The sequence below is a fragment of the Sardina pilchardus genome, chromosome 10 (assembly GCF_963854185.1).
Source record: "Sardina pilchardus chromosome 10, fSarPil1.1, whole genome shotgun sequence".
NCBI lineage: Eukaryota > Metazoa > Chordata > Actinopteri > Clupeiformes > Clupeidae > Sardina > Sardina pilchardus.
The window spans coordinates 33,133,537-33,154,247 of record NC_085003.1 but is presented as its reverse complement, the minus strand read 5'-3'; the positions used below and the strand labels follow the sequence as shown (position 1 = coordinate 33,154,247).

The 20,711-nt window shown below is 50.3% G+C and overlaps 2 protein-coding genes across 2 annotated transcripts in view; both read left to right on the top strand.

Annotated features, from left to right (window-relative positions):
- Nucleotides 1-5,922: 5,922 nt before the first annotated feature.
- LOC134094600 (cytochrome c oxidase subunit 5A, mitochondrial) lies at nucleotides 5,923-10,941 on the top strand. Its single transcript, XM_062548190.1, has 5 exons — nucleotides 5,923-6,077; nucleotides 7,500-7,616; nucleotides 8,399-8,520; nucleotides 9,749-9,878; nucleotides 10,783-10,941. The coding sequence occupies exons 1-4, from the start codon at nucleotides 6,005-6,007 to the stop codon at nucleotides 9,860-9,862; spliced, it is 426 nt and encodes a 141-aa protein (XP_062404174.1). The 5' UTR covers nucleotides 5,923-6,004; the 3' UTR covers nucleotides 9,863-9,878; nucleotides 10,783-10,941.
- Nucleotides 10,942-11,626: 685 nt separating this feature from the next.
- arid3b (AT-rich interactive domain 3B) overlaps nucleotides 11,627-20,711 on the top strand; it is a 35,477-nt gene continuing 26,392 nt past the window's right edge. Inside the window, 2 exon segments of the mRNA XM_062548294.1 lie at nucleotides 11,627-11,788; nucleotides 12,871-13,587. Of these exon segments, the coding sequence (XP_062404278.1) occupies nucleotides 11,753-11,788; nucleotides 12,871-13,587 (753 nt within the window). The 5' untranslated portion in view covers nucleotides 11,627-11,752.

The window sequence follows — 20,711 nt, the reverse complement described above, 5'->3', positions numbered from 1 at the left end:
TAGCTGAGGAGGAGCTGCTGAGGACATCACTAGAACGGGTCTCTAGAACTTTGCAGTAACTGCCAAATACAGTCCACTAGCGTGTGCAAAGAGTCACAGAAGAGCAAGTGGTGTCTATTCTCTTTACCCATCTGTGTGTGTTTGCATGGAAGAGGGCATTTTGCATTAAGAGCATTTGATATATCTGCAAAGTGAATTAAAAAAGCCGGAGTTGAAGTTGGAGACATTTTCAAAGTGAGATAAACTGGGACAGTTCTGCTAGTTTCATCTATCAGACTTCTTCCTCTGCCTGCTCTCTGTGTGTGTGTGTCTGTGTGTGTGTGTGTGTCTGTGTGACGGCTGCTCACTCCAAATGGAAATTGAAATATCCTTCAAAGGCAGCGGCGCTCACAAACCGCTGATCCTCAGCATATTTGGCCTTTGTTGAATTAGTTCCTGTCAGAGCCTCGTCGCTCATGTGGACTCAGTCATCTCCACTCGCCCGCCTCCGTCCCACCCCTCGTTTGATCCTCACGCACACGCAGCCCTGGGCTGACTGACAGCCAACCCGACGACACGGAGCGCTGGGACCGAGTCCACCAGGACCTGCGCCACCTCGGAGACGAGAGCAGCGCCAGCGAGCGAGAGCACAGGAGAGGACAGGAGAGAGAGAGAGAGAGAGAGAGAGAGAGAGAGAGCACAGGAGAGCGAGAGCACAGGAGAGAGAGAGAGAGAGAGAGAGAGAGAGAGAGAGAGAGCGAGAGAGAGAGAGAGAGAGAGAGAGAGAGAGAGAGAGAGAGAGAGAGAGAGAGAGAGATTCCTCTCTGGTGTGGACTTCCATCATTTCAGCATTTGGGGAGTGTGTGATGTCCGTGACGGCACAGAGGGCTTGTGTCGGGGCGTCGGGTCGGAGCGCCCCCCCGCCCACCTGGGCCACGCTGCCCCCCTGCTCGTCCCTGAAGCCGGCCCGCAGCGGGTTCCGGAAGGTGAGCAGCGCCGGAGCAGCGGACCCGTGCCCCATCCCGGGCCTGCCGGAGGGCGTTCTGGAGATGAGGGTGAAGGAGGGCAGTAAGATCCGGAACCTGCTGGGCTTCGCCATGGCGCGCATGCAGGGCGGCCTCCAGCACGGCGGGCCGGCGCCGCTCAGCCAGATCCTCTTCACCGGGGCGGGCCGGGCCATCACCAAGACCATCACCTGCGCCGAGATCATGAAGAGGCAGATCCGTGGGCTGCACCAGCTGTCCAAGCTGCAGTACCGCACGGTCCAGGAGCGGTGGGAGGGCCGCGACAACACCTGCTCCAGGATGACCATCCACAGGATGCTGCCGGCCATCTACATCCTGCTGTCCAAGGAGCCCCTGGACTCCAGCGAGCCGGGATACCAACCTCCTGACGACCTTCTCAACCCAAACGGGCCGGGATACCAACCTCCTGAGGACCTTCTCCACCCAAACGGGCCGGGATACCAACCTCCTGAGGACCTTCTCCACCCAAACGGGCCGGGATACCAACCTCCAGTGATACTAGAACCCAGTGAGACCAGATACCAACCTCCAGTGATACTAGAACCCAGTGAGACCAGATACCGACCTCCAGTGATACTAGAACCCAGTGAGACCAGATCCCAACCTCCAGTGATACTAGAACCCAGTGAGACCAGATACCGACCTCCAGAGGAACTGCAGGCTGGGCTTGAGAGCAGGAAGCCAGGCGAGCACCTCCACTCTCCGCCTGACCCCTACTGCATGCTGGGATATGGTCCTCCAGCTGGCCCTTACACCTCATCCCACCCCTGGACGCCAGCGGAGCCCCCCCACTCCCTCTCCGCCCTCCGCCGGCCAGGACCCCAGGCTTCAGGAGAGCTGGACTGTGCGTGTCCGCGCTGTGAGCTGGGACACCACCCCTCAGCTGAGCCCTGGCCTCCGGCTCCCCCCCGGCAGGCGGGAGAGCGGCCCTGCGTCCGTGCTGGGGAGGGAGGGGCCCTCTGCGTCCGTGCTGGGGAGGGAGGGGCCCTCTGCCGCATGTCCAGGAAGAGACCTCCCAGCCCACCCTCACCCTCCTGCCAGCCACAAGACAAAGCTGCTCTCTATGAGAAGGGGAGCGTGTAGCTCTATGTTCAACATCATGTGTTGCGTAATAGTTATAATAATCAGTTTAAAAGGGACAATAGTACACTGCCAAGTGTTATTAAGCTCATCAAAAATCTAGCTGTGTTGTTTACAAAGAGACTCAGCACTTTCTCATACAATGATTTGACTTAAATTAAGAAGAGTTTGACTTCTTTAAGACATCTCATCCTAAAAATAAGCAAATATGTCTGCCTGACTTCTCAAAATAAAAATATTTGACTTAATAACTCTTCTTAAATTCAATGAAAATTATGTTTCGAGAGAACACCAAGCAAGTTTCTTCATATTAAAATAATATCAAATACATTTTTTTGTTCTTAATATAAGATGAATAACACTTGGTTAGATTTAATTTTTTTGCAGAAACATGTGATTAATTTAGTTAATACCATTTGTCCTGTTTTAGTTCATACCATTTGTCCTGTTTTTAGTCAATACCATTTGTCCTGTTTTAGTTAATACCATTTGTCCCGTTATATTTATTGTTTGTTAGAGTGTTCGTGTCCTGCATGTGGCTCAGGTGGAAAGTCAGGTGAGAGTTACGCAACATCTGCCCACTGGGCCGCAGGACTCTGTCCCCGCAGGTGCACTGGTGTGGATGAGGGGCTGCTGCCGGGGCATCAGGGAGGAAACAAACATTTATTTGGTCATGAATTGGTCTATTCCTGTCCTGTATGTCTATTCCAAATCTGTCCAGCTTTATTAAAGCACTGTGTGGAGTATGTGCAAACAAGGTTTCAATAGCACAAGTCATAACATAAGCAGGCTGAATTCCTACCCTTTCATGTTTTGCCCTCAATAAATAGTCTTTGTTTATACTGACCGGCAAGTGGTCCTTATTATCATATAAGAAGGCTCATGAGCCAGTGTCTGGCTTCTGCTCAAAACTACACTGCACTTACTTTAGAGGGCGCTATTCCCACCTGTGTTCCGTGATTTTTTATAAAACAGGATAGAATCAGAATAACTCTGTTGAGTACTGACACAGAGAAGGCTAGCAGGGGAGAATATTTGTTTTCCTCCTGCTTCTCTCTGCCGTGTTACAAAAATGCTCTGAACTTACCACATTTTAGCCCTCTAAGTCCCTTAGAAACACCACTCTGCTCTAGTATCAGGTCTTGTGAAGCTGTGTGTAAAACTAGATCAATAAAGAATAACATATGTTACACATGTGTGATGGTATGTCCATGCATTTTGTTCACTGTCCTTATGGAGACTGCAAAAAGGACCTTTGTTTTCCCATAATGCACACTGATAATAAAAGGCTTATTTATCTGAACCGGTTCTGTGTAGAAGCATAGCATAATCCTGGTCTCAAATGAAAGGTAAGACTCTGAAGGATCTTGTAGACTATTTGGATACACATTTTGAATTGAAACATTCAATTTGAGATAAAAATAATCATGTAAAGCACATACATATTTTTCATGGGAATGCTGACATGTATGGACTCCCAAGAGTCCATGCTGTCAGATGGTGTATAATACGTTCCGTATTGATATGATGCGTCAAACTGATTTAGAATGTTGAGGGGAGTGGTGGAGGGAAGAATGGTGCATAGATGTAACAGTGTAATAACAACTGCGACTGTAAAAATGAATTAGTCAAACACAAGGAAACAGATGAGTCTGTAGGCGCTTTTTGATGCTTTTTGATGATCCCTAAGCCATAGAATGAAACGCATTAGTTAGATAATTCCAACAAGTATTGCTTGTGATCTATCTATCTATCTATCTATCTGATCTAGTGTTGATGGAAAGCTGACACACTAGATGTTTGCAGTGGATGAGGAGCGCACAGTGCGTGCTGCTGGATCATAACATTGAGATCGCAAGGAGCAGATCCACAGAGTGTCCTATAGGCCAGAGTGAGGGATCTCCAAGTAATGCTCGCTCCTATAGGAAGCCAGTGGAGAGTAACTGAGGGGAGTTCAGTCTGTGGCTGATTAGAGATAGCCTGACTCTCGCCAGACCCTTGTAGTTCCGCCATGCTCCACCAGAGGCGTTTCGCTGAGCTCCACACAAGGGTCTGGACGCGAGGGCAATCCAAACCCCTGGGCCAGTGATCAAAAAATAAGCAACCAATAAGGAGTGCCGAAGCGAGTGTTTGATTCAAATAACAATGGCGGCACGCAGCGAGGAGTCTTGTGCTGACATTGATTCTGCTATTTCAACCGTTTTGTCGAATCTATCGAGTATTCATTCTTTAAAAGATTAACAGAGAATAGTTTTGAAGACATTTATTGGTGGCAAGGATGTTTTTACTCTTCTTCCGACCGGGTTTGGCAAGAGCTTGAAGAAGCCTAGCACGTCATTCAAGATAACAGGCAAGTGGTTTATCGAATCACATGCGAGGATGTTTTACAAGGACCCGCCTTCAGAAATACATCTCCTATCGAGAAGTCCCAGATCCTGACCTTGTGTGAAGCAGACAGCGAACTACAGGATCTGGCGAAAGTCAGGTTAGATTAGAGACCAGATGTGACGCATTCTGAGTTATCTGAAATGGCCGCCGCTTCACTACACAAGCAGGCAGCTACCAATAGTTCAGTTTGTAAGTAACCGGCCTGCACTATGAGCTTTGTGGCATATTGTGTCTGATAAGGTCTAATCTTCCAAATATATGAGGTAAACTGACGTGACTTTGTGACTGCAGTTGCATGCTCAGACAAATCTAGTTGGTCATCAATGGTGACACCCAAGTAATGCGCCATTTTAGCAGGGGTCAGTGAAGATGACCCAAGCTGCTGGATGCTGACCTGTTGGAGAATAAGGGTAGCCTTGGAATTCCCAGTTGGGAATTGTTTTCGTTTTTTGAGAGATTGAGCTGAAGTATTGATTTTTATCAGACTGAAATAGGCTAGGCCTACCCCTAAGACAATAAGAAGCCTGAGCAGAAATAGCAGTCATCCGGTAGCCTGGCACGCCCTCCCAGTGACGCAACGCCTTCAGGCTTTTGCTGCTGGTCTGGTCAACTGCTCATTGAGAAGGATTTCTGAGTTCCCGAAATCTGCGGAACTGCCCCCTTTGGTCGAGAACCAATCAACTTTGAGCAGCTCCAATGGCTCTGGGTAGAGGCGTGTTCAAGGCAGAGGAAAGAGTGTTGTTATTGGTTTAAACTCGGCAATCCGCTTTCTGACATCTACCAGTAGCAAATCGAGGCACTTAAAGGAGGCGGGTCAACCAACGCTGGCAAGAAACCGTGTTAGCACAGGCTGTTGGTCAGACTAAATTCTCGCAGAGCCTTTGAAAGTCGATGGTAATCAGGCTAGTCATCCGGTGTCTCTGGACAAGTCAAGTTCAGGGACCTAAGTCATCCATGGGCACACCTGGGGTAGCCTGGCTATCGCCAGACTAAGCTCGATCTTTTGAGATAGAACATCACACCTATGATAAAAAAAAGATAGTCAAAAGTCAAGTCAAAATGGCCATTTCTAAACAAACCAATCATGTGAAGACTTTGTCACGCAAACTAGTGCAATACAGCTCTATGAACAGGTCAACATGTGAACAGAGGGATGCATCTTGACTTTGATGAAGATTTATTTTGATGAAAAGTTGTTTTACTGAACTGTAGCCTAACTGAACTTGAATGCCACCTTCTCAAGAACTTTTGACAAAAAAGGTTTTTATTTGTAGAATATAGGAGTTAGGAACGTATTAACATGTTTTATTTATGAATTATTAACAGGACACGCGTGATGGGATAGTATCTTGAAGTAACTGTAGTTGTTCTGTTGAGAAATGTAAATGAAACGATTACTTTAAACAAATTCACCTTCACTGGCATCAGTCATATGGCAGCGAGATGATTGCGCAAGCGCGAAAAGGGGTTGCCATCGTTTCAGCCGCAATCAGTGAGAGAGCTCAGTTTCCGCTGTGCCGCTGTCCCGCATCATGTTTAGATCTGCCGTGCGACTGACTTGCTCCGGTGTCCGGAGTTTAACACGAACAAGACCTCAATTCACAGGTAATCGCACGTTAATACAATGGAGTCTTGTGGCAATGTCTGTAGGCTTGTCTGAAGTTAACCTTTGGGTCTCTCACCAACAAATTCGCGGACAGTGACGTTAGCCATTAGCCAGTAGCTACCTAGCAAAAGCCAGCGAATAACCTCGGCTTCCATCCGGCTAGCCAGCTAGCTTGAAATAACGGGGACTTTGTTGGAGTCTTGTATGTGCTTGTCTTGTCACACTGCCACTGGGAATACAGATAAATATGTATACAAGATATGGAATTGTGTCTCTTGTTTGGCAAAGATTTGATATTTTCTGAAACCTTTGGATAACCTCTTTACTTCGGACTGTCCTTGTAATGACCCACTAGAGTGAGGCTTCGGGCCTGACCTCCTCCGGTAGCCTGTTAGCTTAGTAATATTATGCGTTCTTTTAACGTTGCTTGCCTTCTCAAGGAACTTTAACCGCTAGCTAGTGTTGGTAGCCATTTAGATGAGTTAAGGATAATTCCTCAAATCCGCGTTGATCTGCCTTTGCCAGAAGTAGTGTAACGTCAGAAGGGTTGGGTAACAAGGCATTTGTAGAGTAACGTCAATATTAACTATTGCTTAGCTGAGAGCTTCCTCATCCACCTAATCATATGATCATATGTTAGCCTTTAACGTTAGCCTAACATTACAGCTGTTAACAGTTGCTAAACCTAGTCAGAGTGTTACCACCATATCTCTCTAGGTGTTAAGTTTGTACTACATTAAGCTTAAAAACGCTCTTGCCTGCTTACCTGGATGGCTAACGTTAGCTTATAAGGCGCTCATGGACGGTTTGGGAGGGGTTAGCAGTAGTAAAGAGGACGAATATAACCGCAGAAATTGACGTCAAGTTGGGGTCGCTAAACCTTTGCATTTGCTCGACAACTAACTCGATTAGCCAGTGACCTTATTGTATTCTTAACATGAGGAGGTTAACAGACTAGTTATTTAACCTCTCTGCTATGTGCGTGGGTTAACTACATATAGAACGCGAATTCTGAGTATTTGTTGTCTCGGACTTTTGCCCAGAAAGCCTCCATGTGCTCTGGAACCGGTTTGTGTGTAGTGAGGAAGCTACGTGCGCCGAGGAGGTCATGTAAGAACACTGGCGGCGTTCCATCTGGAACCATATGACGGCCGGTGGACTCGAGGGCAGTGAATAGTCCCCACCTTTCACTTGCATTGCACTGCCTAGTGTCAATCACGTCCAGGCCTATTTCTGTGGTCATTTTGATATCAGGCCTGGCTCGGTGGTCACTTTGGTATCAGGCCTGCCATTAAACACAGGAGATTGCTGCGCTGGCAACTCTAATAACTTCCTGATCCTGCCCCTGGCCACTTCCACACTACACCACACTACCAGAGCACAGGCAGAGCAAACCTAACCGCTGTTGTTTTGTTTTCTAGCCCCCTTGGCTGCCCGTGGCTACTCCCATGGCAAACAGGAGACAGACGAAGAGTTTGACGCTCGCTGGATCACCTACTTCAACAAGCCAGACATCGACGCATGGGAGCTGAGGAAAGGTGAGCTGAAGGCAATTACGCTTAACAGGTGGCAATAACGCTCGACAGGGGGCAATAAAGCCTGACTCGGGGCAGAGGATCCTGCCTCAGATGTGCTTCTAGAAATGTTATGACCGGATGGCTGGCCATTGATGCATCATGTTCCATTAGGGCCCTCTGTTACAGCAGGGCCCTTGAAGTCGTCCTGACGTTTCCATGTGCTGCCTATCAGGTGTACAATTACCTGACTTTGTGAGGATACTAGTCCTGCTTGTGACGTTGTGAGAGAAGAGAATCCTGGTTGTTAGGTGGGGGTTGTCAGGTGGGGGTGTACCTGACCTGAGTACTGAGTGAGAGGCGTTAGCCTCTAGTCAGATGGGTGTATGCATGTGTCTGACACCTGCTGCAATACCTTCCTGCCATAACACAGTTTTTACAGGTGCTAGTCCTTAACAGGAAGTAGGTGTGTGAATGTGGCCGTAAGAGAAACCTAGTCAATCATTTATTGTTATGAAAATGTCTTGAAACAATGGAGTAGACTACCATCAGAAGCCAGGAATAAGAGATCACTGTTCCTTTGTTAAACATGAATGCCGTGTTCTACATCACCATCAGCATTCAATGGTCCTTTTACGACAGACCACTAGTTCCATAGCACTTTAGAGTGGGCTCTTAGCTCATGCCACACTCAGCCCTCTACTCTTGAAATGAACAGACCACAGCATAGCACTTTGAACAAGTAACAGCAGTAACAGTTGCTACTGTCTTTACCAACACCTGAAGGTGGCTTTCCTGTGTTGCAGGCATGAACACCCTGATTGGGTACGACCTGGTTCCGGAACCCAAGATTCTAGATGCAGCTCTGAGAGCTTGCCGGAGGCTCAATGACCTCGCCAGTGCCATCCGCATCCTGGAGGCCGTCAAGGTAACCGCCCCAACATTCCAACACACACACACACACACTGCTGGAGCGTATGGCTCTACTTGACCAACACACACACACTGGTGGAGCGCATTGCTCTACTTGACCAACACACACACACTGTTGGAGCGTATGGCTCTACTTGACCAACACACACACACTGCTGGAGCGTATCGCTCTACTTGACCAACACACACACACTGTTGGAGCGTATGGCTCTACTTGACCAACACACACACACTGTGGAGCGTATCGCTCTACTTGACCAACACACACACACTGTTGGAGCGTATGGCTCTACTTGACCAACACACACACACTGGTGGAGCGGATGGCTCTACTTGACCAACACACACACACTGTTGGAGCGTATGGCTCTACTTGACCAACACACACACACTGTTGGAGCGTATGGCTCTACTTGACCAACACACACACACTGGTGGAGCGGATGGCTCTACTTGACCAACACACACACACTGTTGGAGCGTATGGCTCTACTTGACCAACACACACACACTGTTGGAGCGTATTGCTCTACTTGACCAACACACACACACTGCTGGAGCGTATGGCTCCACTTGACCAACACACACACACTGTTGGAGCGTATGGCTCTACTTGACCAACACACACACACTGTTGGAGCGTATTGCTCTACTTGACCGTTGCACAAAGAGGAAACGATTTTCGTTTACAGAGGAGTGTCCCAGGTCACTTATATCTGCTACAGCATCTCCTGAGTGGTCCAACATCATGGTCTTACACTTTTAACTATTGCTATTGCTATTATTATTATTATTATTATTTTTATTACTATTATCATTATTATTATTATTATTATTATTATAATTAAGTGACCGATATGTTAACTAAGGAAAATGTAAGAGTGAATCATATATGGGATGAGTATAAAACTAGACCCTGAGCATGCATTGTCCTGGCGTTGCCTCAATAACTGGTTTATTCCTGCCATACTGTATCTCAAGCCTGCCATACTGTATCTCAAGCCTGCCATACTGTATACTGTATCTCAAGCCTGCCATACTGTATACTGTATCTCAAGCCTGCCATACTGTATCTCAAGCCTGCCGTATCTCAAGGGACCCCTCATCTGCCGTATCAGTGGAGCGTATAATGGGCCGCCTCATCTGTGATGTGTGTGTGTGAGTGCCCAGACAGAAGCGGTGGGTTCAGTTCTCCAACGTCTCTTGTGTTGTTGCCTCTACAGGACAAATCTGGCCCCCACAAAGAAATCTACCCCTACTTAATTCAAGAGCTCCGGCCAACCCTGGACGAACTGGGTATCGCCACACCTGAGGAACTTGGCATCGACAAAGTATAGATGATTTTATGTCTGGGTGAGTACCTATGGGAAGGCCCTCGTGTTAAGAAGAGACTCACACAGGCAGGCTACTCAAGGCACGGAACTGAAGCGCAAGAGTCCTTTTAGAAGACTGGTGTAATTGTGTTTGAGTGTGCGGCGCGCGCTGCTCTCTGAATCCAGGGCCATTGTTCACGGTGGAGGCCAATAGCTGTGGCATGTCGTGATCTGTGGAAAGAGCGCTTGAGTTGCGTGTCTGATGTGTTCTACCTGTTACTGTTCATTTGTCCGATGCTTTGCACTGCTAGTGAGGCACAGTCTGCCAACAGCTCCACACACAACATTATACAGTGTTTGATTACAAATGATGTGTCATTTCATGTTTTCAAAATGGAGGAGACAATTTGGGCTGCTAATTCGGTTGTTAAGTCGTGATACAATAATGTGCCAATACATGACATGCCCAGTTGGTCCCAGAGTTGCTTGTTTTTACCCATAAACAGTAAAACAAACGCTATTCAGAGTATTTTATAATGGTCATTGTACTACTCACTTGCTCCCTACAAAATCGTATTTTTGGTAGTCTGAACGTTACTGTTGATTATAGCAGACTGCACAGCTACAGTAATTACTCCGTTGGAGATAAGTAATGTTTTTTGATCTTCACTAAAACAGAGGTGATTATGATCAGGGTTACATGTTGTGAAAACCACCTGGCTGCGTTAGTGAACATTTTTTGATAAGAGAGCTGTTTGACCCATTACCGGATATTGTTATTTTTACTCATTATTTCTACTTTACAATTGTGTTACACCATGTGCAGCACTTCAGTGTGAGCTGTTGTAAATGTGCTTTATAAGTAAGTGTTTGTGACGTGTGTAGGTGCCACTGCATTGCCATTGCACTCCTCTCTCTCATCTGCTCTTCTGTTCTCCCTCCAGTCTTCCAATGGGACGCTGTCGTCGTGACTGGACCCTGCGGCCCTCTGTACTTGAAGTCTTTGCCCGGTGTTATGATACATGTTATATTTAATTGGCCTTTATTATGTTCTTTTGCTTGTAAAATAATGATGGACCTAATAAAGGGAGATATATCTTTGACATTCTGTGATCGTGTGATGTTTTTGTCTGTTCTGTGAACATGAATGTAGTTACAGGTAATAACCACTAGAGGGCAGACTGAAACCAACACTGTAAACACTGTTCCTTCTGTGATAAGAATCCTACAAATGAACATGAATACAATTGCCCAATCTGTAACAGTACGACATAAACTCCTGAAGTCGCTGTTTCATATAAACCTCACGTAATTTAAGGAAAATGACTTAAAACGCATTTTTGGCCAATATGCCATTTTAGTTTTATAATACAATGCTGTTTGCTAGTAGCCTACATGAACCCTTCTAATTAGCCTACGACCTGATTTTTTATTTATTTAATTTTTAAAGAAGTAGTACTAGCGTAGAAACCAAACGAGTAAGATGGAAGTGTCGTGTTGCATTTCACATTTCATGAGCAGATAAAGTGGCGACCGTCACAGGTTGGAGTGATGGCCGCTTGTGTTCCTTTGCGCTATAATTATTCAACCGGTGGCGAGGGCAGATCTGAACGTGTTGCTATCGCGGGGCGGACCCTGCGTGGAATGAGTTTAGGTGGGGGGGTGTGGGAGGAGGGGAGGAAAGGGAGGGGTGTGCCATGCGCGGCAGATCGGGAGGTGAGCTTGGTCATTTCCCTTCGACTGGCCCCTTTTTAATCCTGACAACGTTTTTGTGCGGTGGGAAGGGTGAAGGGTTGCAGCCGTGCTGTCGAAGTTCACATTAAGGGCTAGCGTGGATGCGCAAATTCGGGGTGCATTGCTCTCTCCCAGGCTGTCGTATCGAGAGTAAAGAAAAGGTTAATCTAAGTGGACGGTATGGTCGACAACTCCAGTAGCAGCAAGGCGCAAATGGTAAGTTTCGTCGTGTTGGCACTCGGCCATGATAGTGAACGATTCACACGATAATTTGTTGGGTTTGGAAGTGTCACGTCGGAGCATAACTGAGAAGAAACAAAGTAAATAATTATATCGCTGGTAGTTACAATTAGTCAGCGTTGTACTGAAGTTACTTCTCAAACTTAACCATAAACAAGTTGTTGGCTTGTTTAAATCCATGTTGTACACGTCACGAATGTATGCATGCAATCCGACGGGGGCCGCCTCGTCCGAGATAATCGATTGATAAATTATTTCATTAGTTTTCTTTTTTCTGCCCATAGTCCTGGCCCTAGGATTTAACTAGGTTAGAATGGCCACATACTGTTGATGGGCTAATTACCTGCCCAGTGCACGCGGTTAATGTCCCCACAAAAGCAACGAAACTTGATTTGTTTTCCTCGGGAGCGCTCCATGTACATGCGAGTCCATGTTGAGAAGCTCGTATAATTTTTTGCCTGTAATTACATATGCCACGGATGCAGTTCAGCATCTGCTCAACAACGCTGACATGCGATCTTCCAAGAGTTATAAATAATTTCAACAAGGCACTATTAAATTGCCCGACCGGAAATTGCTTCACGGTCGCTGCTATTTAATGTAGGTTAGATGAGCAGAGAAATTCGCTTTCGGCAAAATAGCTCTCTTACTTTTAGGTCATTCCATTTGTTCCATGAGTTTTGGGCCTGGATGTGTTAAGGTATGTCGCCTACTTTTCTATAGCTAATTAAGGAGCACATTCCTTGTTTTATAACTCTTTGTCTTTAGCTGAGGGATATAGGCGTAACTGTTGTCTTTCAGAGCCATTCAGTAGGCCACTTCCTGACCCGACCATTACAATGCATCTGTGTTTGTATCCATTTTTGTCTCAAACATACGGCGTGCTGTTTTACAAAAATGGATAAACAAATACAGATACAGTATCTTTTTTACCCATTTTGACAATGTATCTATTTTTTTAGCGACCTACCTGTTAAGGTTGGACTACTAAACGAAGATTAACAAGTTAAAACTGAACTGTCCTTTGTTTCTGTGGTAACTTTCTTTGCCCGTCCCAGACAAGTTTATCGCAGGAGGCTAGTTTGAGTGGCGGGTTTTCCCAGGCGAGCCTGGCTAGCGCGGCGGGAGTGAAGCTGGAGGCCGTCATGGAGCAGCTCCAGAAGCAGCAGCAGGCCAAGCTGGAGATGGAGCGCAAGGAGCGGCACCTGAGGGAGGCCCAGATCCTCTACGCCCAGCAGGTGGCCGCCCAGCAGGCCATCCTGGCCAACGCCCGCGCACAGGGCGGCCCCCTGGCGCCAGAGTTCTATGGCAAGAACTCCAGGGACCGGGCGCTGAAGATGGGCACCGGGCACCAGGCCAGCAGGGTGGCCACCCAGAGCAGCGTGGACTCCATGCGTGAGGAGGAGGAGGACGAAGATGACGACGAGGACGACGACGACGACATGGAGCGGCGCAGGGGCTCTGAGGGAGAGGAAGACGAGGATGAGGAGATGGTGGAGGGCGAGGAAGGCAGCGAGGAGGACGAGGGCGAGGGCCTGGAGTTCCTGCGCAAGCAGAGTCTGGCGCTGCAGCGGGCCGCGTCCGGCGTGAGCCCGTTCCCCTTCCCCGTCTACGCCGCTGCGCCCTCGCCGTCCGCCGCCAAGAAGAGGCCGCGCTCGCCGGCCGCCAGGGTGAAGGACGAGCCCGAGGACAAGAGCCTGTCCCCCGCCGGGCCGCACGCCTTCTCCACGCCCAACGGCACCGCCGACTGGCCCTTCGACGACTCCTTCAAACAGGTGAGTGGCCACTCCTCGCGTCTACCTGCTGCTCAACTTACTGGCCTGTAGCTGCCCCTGGGCAGGTGGGTCAGGTCTGTAACTGCCTCCGGTCAGGCCTGTGACTGCCCCTGGGCAGGTGGGTCAGGTCTGTAGCTGCCCCTGGGCAGGTGGGTCAGGTCTGTAGCTGCCACTGGGCAGGTGGGTCAGGCCTGTAGGGTCGTGGGTCTGCCTGGCGTTTCCTATATGTCTCTCCAGTTCGAGGGAGTGTGTCCTCGCCCCTGTTACTCATGGCTCTCTCTGAATGTTTCACCCTCTGTAAAGCGTCATGAGACATGAAGAAGTGAAATTGGATAGAAAATTAAACACTATGACCGTGTCAGTCCGAAACATGTGTGGTGACTGTCGTGGTGCATAACAGCACCACCAGGTAGTGGTGGTCACTATAAAGTGCTTTTGGGTGGCTGGAGAAAGCTTTCTCTAAAGGCAGGTTGTGGTGTTGCCATTGCTTGTGGTGGTGGTGTTGCCATTGCTTGCTTGTGGTGGTGTTGCCATTGCTTGATGGTGCATGTGAAGGAACAAGGAGCAGAACAATAACAGGAGAGGGGCTGTGCCCACACTGAGCACGTGCGAAACGTTCCTCCCTCCGTTCTCTCTCTCCCTCCCTGATCTGTCCGTCTCCTCTCCTCTCCTCTCCTCTCCTCTCCTCTCCTCTCCTCTCCTCTCCTCTCCTCTCCTGTCCTCTCCTGTCCTCTCCTCTCCTCTCCTCTCCTCTCCTGTCCTCTCCTCTCCTCTCCTCTCCTCTCCTCGCGTCTCCTCTCCTCTCCTCTCCTCTCCTCTCCTCTCCTCTCCTCTCCTCTCCTCTCCTCTCCTCTCCTCTCCTCTCCTCTCCTCTCCTCTCCTGTGGAGCTGCGCTGTGTCTTGGAGCGTGCTCACTACTGTTGGCGCCGGTCCAAACAGGCGTGCTGTCAGATTAGCGCTGGCCGAGGGCAGAGAGGAGCGCGTGTGTGTGTGCGAGAGTGGTGTGTGTGTGCACGAGGGGGTGTGTTTGTGCGGGAGGGGTGTGTGTGTGCAAGAGTGTGTGTGTGTGTGTGTGTGTGTGCAGGGTACCGGCCAGCGTAGAGCACCTGGGCTGTGCACAGACAGTATAGAGCAGCACTTTAACACACTGTATTGTCCTCTGTACCTCTTACTACTGAGAGGAAGAAACTTCTTAATCTCCTCCCTCCACTCTTGGGAACACGGTCCTCATCCGTGTGTACTGTGATGAAGGAATTCAGTCCTTTTTGTTGTTGGATCACGAGCTGGCTCTGGCTAATGGTGGTGGATCCCTGGCTCTGGTTCTGGCTAATGTATGTGGATCCGTAGCTCTGGTGGATTCATGGCGTCTCATTGGAGTGTAGGCAGCCCTGTGGCGTAGCGTGCTAACCCTACGCATTCTATACGGTCTGGGTGTTCACTCCATTAGTATGTGTAAATAGGATTGACCGACAGAAAGCCCCCCTCTAATGTAAGGCCAGAGAGACTGAAGCGTTAGGCTTTACAGATCGATCTTTGTTCAGCTTTTACTCGCTTGCAGTATCTAGGGGGAGATTTTTTTTGGATAGGTTTCTGAAAGTGTGTGTGTGTGCGCTGTTACGGGTCAGATGTAGCCAACATTAGACGTGGGCTCTGAAGTGACCAGTCCTGCTCTGCATGTTGCTGTGAAGCTCCGAGCCCTTGTGAGGCTCATAAATCTGTGTGCGCGGTGACACCAGGAGGCTTTTGTTGTTCTGGAGTTTTATTTTAGCTCTGGCAGCAGGGCAGGCTTCGCCATCGTATCGCCGTGGAGACAGGATGTGTTGACAGGAATCCGCTCCAGGTTGTCTTCACGGCCGTGTCAGCGTCTATCTCCAGGGCCGAGCCGCCACGCTAGCCGCTCCGCAGCAGATGTAGTGGTGTGTGGGCGATAAGTGACGTCTCAGCTGACGGCTGGCTAGCTGCCCGTTACGCCGGCGGCGCAGATCAGCCTCCGACTGGACGAGCGTGCGGCTGCTAAGACCCCGCGTGGGTCAACGGGAGCCCTCGGAAGCCCTCGGAGGTGTGAGCGGGGAGTGGACGCGGCGCTTGCGTAACCATGACGCCACAGCCTAGGCTGCTGACCTCCCCAGAGCCGCCCTGTAAATTGGTGATTAACCTGATCCAGGGAATGTGTTAACACAAGAAGGAACCAGGCGCAGGGTGGGATTCTGTTTCAGGCACACTGTGACACACACACGCACACACACACACTGAGGGTGTATTGGCCGAGGGGCGGTCTGCTGGATGTGGAGTGGGGAGTTTATTGTGGAGCAGGAGTTGTGTGGTTTTGTCTGCCTGCTGCTCCTTAGCATGTGATGCTGCCTAGGATCAGGTTGCAGTGACACTCGTGTAGGGGGAGGGGGGCCTGTGTGTGTGTGTGTGTGTGTGTGTGTGTGTGTGTGTGTGTGTGTGTGTGTGTGTGTTTAGGGTGGTGGGGTGGGCTGGGGTGGGTTGGGGGGGTGATCTGATGGTACCAGTCACACAAAAGACAACAGATGCTCCAAATGGCATTTCCAAACGAGTGTGTGTGTGTAGATGTGGCTGCAGCCTGAAGAAGGCCTCAACATGGAAGCTCTAAACTCACCGGTCAGCCTGCCGCTCCTCTCCTCTCCTCTCTGGGGAGTGTGTGTGTGTCAGCCTGCCGCTCCTCTTCTCTCGTGTGTGTGTGTGTGTGTGTGTCAGCCTGCGGCTCCTCTTCTCTCGTGTGTGTGTGTGTGTGTCAGCAGCTGGCACACAATGGTGTGATTGACGTGATTCCTCCTGCGTTGATTTGATATGGGTCTTTCCTGGCTGTGTGTGTGTGTGTGTGTGTGTGTGTGTGTGTGTGTGTGTGTGTGTGTGTGTGTGAGCGAGCACAGCCACCCTGGTAGGGCTGCATTGATTGATGCGGTGACGCCAGATGAGTCCTGTACAGCAGGGGAGGAGGAGAGGAAGATGAGGGGAGGAGAGGAGGAGGAGGAGGAGGAGAGGACTCCTGAAGAGGAGAGGAGGAGGAGGAGGAGGAGAGGACTCCTGAAGAGGAGAGGAGGAGGAGGAGGAGAGGAAGATGAGGGGAGGAGAGGAGGAGGAGGAGGAGGAGGAGGAGAGGACTCCTGAAGATGAGAGGGAGGAGAGGAGGAGGAGAGGACTCCTGAAGAGGAGAGGAGGAGGAGGAGGAGGAGGAGGAGAGGACTCCTGAAGAGGAGAGGAGGAGGAGGAGGAGAGGAAGATGAGGGGAGGAGAGGAGGAGGAGGAGGAGGAGGAGGAGGAGAGGACTCCTGAAGATGAGAGGAGGAGAGGAGGAGGAGAGGACTCCTGAAGAGGAGAGGAGGAGGAGGAGGAGGAGGAGGAGAGGACTCCTGAAGAGGAGAGGAGGAGGAGGAGGAGAGGAAGATGAGGGGAGGAGAGGAGGAGGAGGAGGAGGAGGAGGAGAGGACTCCTGAAGAGGAGAGGAGGAGGAGGAGGAGAGGAAGATGAGGGGAGGAGAGGAGGAGGAGGAGGAGGAGGAGGAGAGGACTCCTGAAGAGGAGAGGAGGAGGAGGAGGAGAGGAGGAGGAGAGGACTCCTGAAGAGGAGAGGAGGAGGAGGAGGAGGAGAGGAGGAGAGGAGGAGGAGAGGACTCCTGAAGAGGAGAGGAGGAGGAGGAGGAGGAGGAGAGGAGGAGAGGAGGAGGAGAGGACTCCTGAAGAGGAGAGGAGGAGGAGGAGAGGACTCCTGAAGAGGAGAGGAGGAGGAGGAGGAGGAAGATGAGAGGAGGAGAGGAGGAGGAGAGGACTCCTGAAGATGAGGAGGAGGAGGAGAGGACTCCTGAAGATGAGAGGAGGAGGAGAGGACTCCTGAAGATGAGAGGAGGTGCGGAGATACTGCAGACAGATGGGCGCTGAGGAGGTGCTGCAATATTTGGCCACGCAGATAAGACCAGGGTCATATCTAAACACACACACACACACACACACACACACACACAGAGGTAGAAGGAAGAATGGAAAGTATGACAAGTGAATGGGTTGTTAGGAGTGTTAGGAGAGCAGCTTCTTGAAGATAAAGTTGGACGCCTCTACTCTGGTAGTACTGGACAAGTTGGACGCCTCTACTCTGGTAGTACTGGACAAGTTGGACGCCTCTACTCTGGTAGCACTGGACAAGTGGCTCCATCATCGGGGCATTCCAAATGAACGTCGTGGGGATGGATGCTGTGTGTGTAGATGGATGCTGTGTGTGTGTGTGTGGAGGTGGATGCTGTGTGTGTAGATGGATGCTGTGTGTGTGTGTGGAGGTGGATGCTGTGTGTGTAGATGGATGCTGTGTGTGTGTGTGTGGAGGTGGATGCTGTGTGTGGAGATGGCTGCTGTGTGTGGAGATGGATGCTGTGTGTGTGTGGAGATGGATGCTGTGTGTGTGTGTGTGTGGGGATGGATGCTGTGTGTGGGGGGATGGCAGTGGCAGATGAGGAGTGGGGCAGCCAAGGGGTAACAGAAGCCTGTAAGAGGGCACTTCAGTAGGTGGGGCAGAGCAGAGGCAGCACTGTAAGGGGGCATTAGTGACTTGACCCTGTTCTGTGTGCACCAGCTGAACTCCGACCCCTCTAGCTCCTCTGTGCCCCTCTGCCACACGTGCACCCAGCTAAACTCCGACCCCTCTAGCTCCTCTGTGCCCCTCTGCCACACGTGCACCCAGCTAAACTCCGACCCCTCTAGCTCCTCTGTGCCCCTCTGCCACACGTGCACCCAGCTAAACTCCGACCCCTCTAGCTCCTCTGTGCCCCACTAGCTCCTCTGTGCCCCAGCTGAACTCTGACCCCTCTAGCTCCTCTAGCTCCTCTGTGCTCCAGCTGAACTCTGACCCCTCTAGCTCCTCTAGCTGCTCTGTGCCCCTCTGCCCCACGCCTGTGTGCTGGTGTAACTGGGCGCTGAAGAGGCCGTACTGGATGTTCATGAAGGCGCTCCGTTACGTGTGTGAACTACGCTGTGGTGTGTGTCGGGTGTGTGTGTGTGTGTGTGTGTGGCGCCCTCATGTCTTTTTAGGCCACTTCCTGTCATGTTGGTGTGCTGCTGCAATCAGCTGTGTGCTTGAGGCCTCCCTCCTCCTCCTCCTCCCTCCTCCCTCCTCCTCCTCCTCCTCCTCCTCCTCCCCCCTCCCTCCTTGGTGTCCAGAGCTGAATGTAGATTGTTATCAGGCCTCTTGGCTGGCCAGAGAGATATGTGTGTGTGTGTGTGTGTGTGTGTGTGTGAGTGGGGGGGGGGGGGGGGGGGGTGGGCGCTGGAGAGAGAGTGGGGGGTTGGGGGTGTGAGATTCAGCCATTACAGTGCAGTGCTGGGCCCATCAGTGCTCTCATGGCAGGGACATTAAATGAGGGGATATAATGAGCCCTGACACACACACACTCACACACACACACACACACACACACACACACACCACCCTGCGGCCCTTTGTCTGGGCCGTAGTACTCACAGCCACACAGCCAGTCAATACAGCCACCCATCATGCAGCCCTCTGCCCCACCTCCCCCAATTACCCCCCCTCCCCCAATTACCCCCCCTCCAGCTACCCACGCTAGTTACCCCCCCTTCTCTATGACCCACTGTAGTTACCCCCCCCCAGCTACCCACTCTAGTTACCCCTTCACTATGCTATGACCCACTGTAGTTACCCCCCCCCCACTTCACTATGACCCACTCTAGTTACCCCTTCACTATGCTATGACCCATTGTAGTTACCCCCCCTTCACTATGCTATGACCCACTCTAGTTACCCCTTCACTATGTTATGACCCACTGTAGTTACCCCTTCACTATGTTATGACCCACTGTAGTTACCCCCTCAGCCCCCACTGGCAGTGTGCGTATGTGTGCGCGTGTGTGTGTGTGTGTGTGTGTGTGTGTGTGTGTGTGTGTGTGTGTGTGTGTGTGTTTTGGTTGGCTTTGTGGTCTCTGAGGGCTGGGGGGGCTTTTCTCCTCCTGAGTAACTGATACTGGGCCTCCGAGGTGTTTGGGCTGAGTTCACACACACACACACACACACTCCCTCAGGTGTTTGGGCTGAGCTCACTCTCCATTTGTCTTTATGGAGGTCACTTCAAAGCCCCATGCAGCTGGCCAGCCATCACACACACACACACACACACCCTCAGGCCCAGCCCAGAGGAGCCTCCTGCTTCCCACACCTTCCCAGGCTTCCTCAGGTGTGTGTGTGTGTGTGTGTGTGTGTGTGTGTGCGTGTGTGGCTGTTAGAACATGAGCTGTACCATATTCAGCATTTGGAGTGTGTGCAGTGGGGGTGCTACCCCTGGGCCTGGTGGTGGTGGTGATGAGTCCTCTATGGGCAGAGAGGCACACTGAGGCGTCTGTTGTGTTTACCTTCTCATAGGACAGGTTGCTTGGCAATATGGCCACAGAAAAGTGTGTGTGTGTGTGTGGAATGCTGTTGCATAATTTAGCTCTTGCATAATTGATCAGCACCAAGGCACTATAGAGCAGGAAGTGATCAATTGGTGTTGCGTAAGCGATTGCGTTGGCCTTCATCATCCCGGTGGGTCATGGGGGGGGGGGGCTGCTCCGCCCTGACGGCCAAACGCGTCCGCTGCGCATCACAGGAAATGCAGAGTGGTGCGGCGGCCATGTTTTGTGGACAAGTGACCGAGCTCTTATGAGTGTCTGTCATGGTGTCGGGAAATGAAGGAATAAAACAACCTACTGTGTTCTAAGGACTTAAATGCAGCAGATGCACTGAAACCTTTATAAACCTTTGGAAACTTTCACCACTTTAGCAGCCCACTCCCTCTGTAATGTTGCCCGGGTTTCACCATATCACTTCCTTATCATCTCATGACCATTTCCTGTTTCCTGTGTGCCTGTCATAATGATGCAATTACACTCCGGCATTCTCGTTGGCCACTACTCTAGGGACCTGTGAAGTAGGGATGTTAACCGATGACCGTTTGTCCGATGGTTGACTATCAACGTTAAGCAATCAAATTTGTCGCTAGTCAAAAAAAGTGATGTCCAAATTAGGCTATTATTGACAGTGGACAAAACGCTACTACAGTTAGCCATCTCATTCCAAGATCTTAATGTGAAGTGAACAAATTATCCCGCTCACTCAAT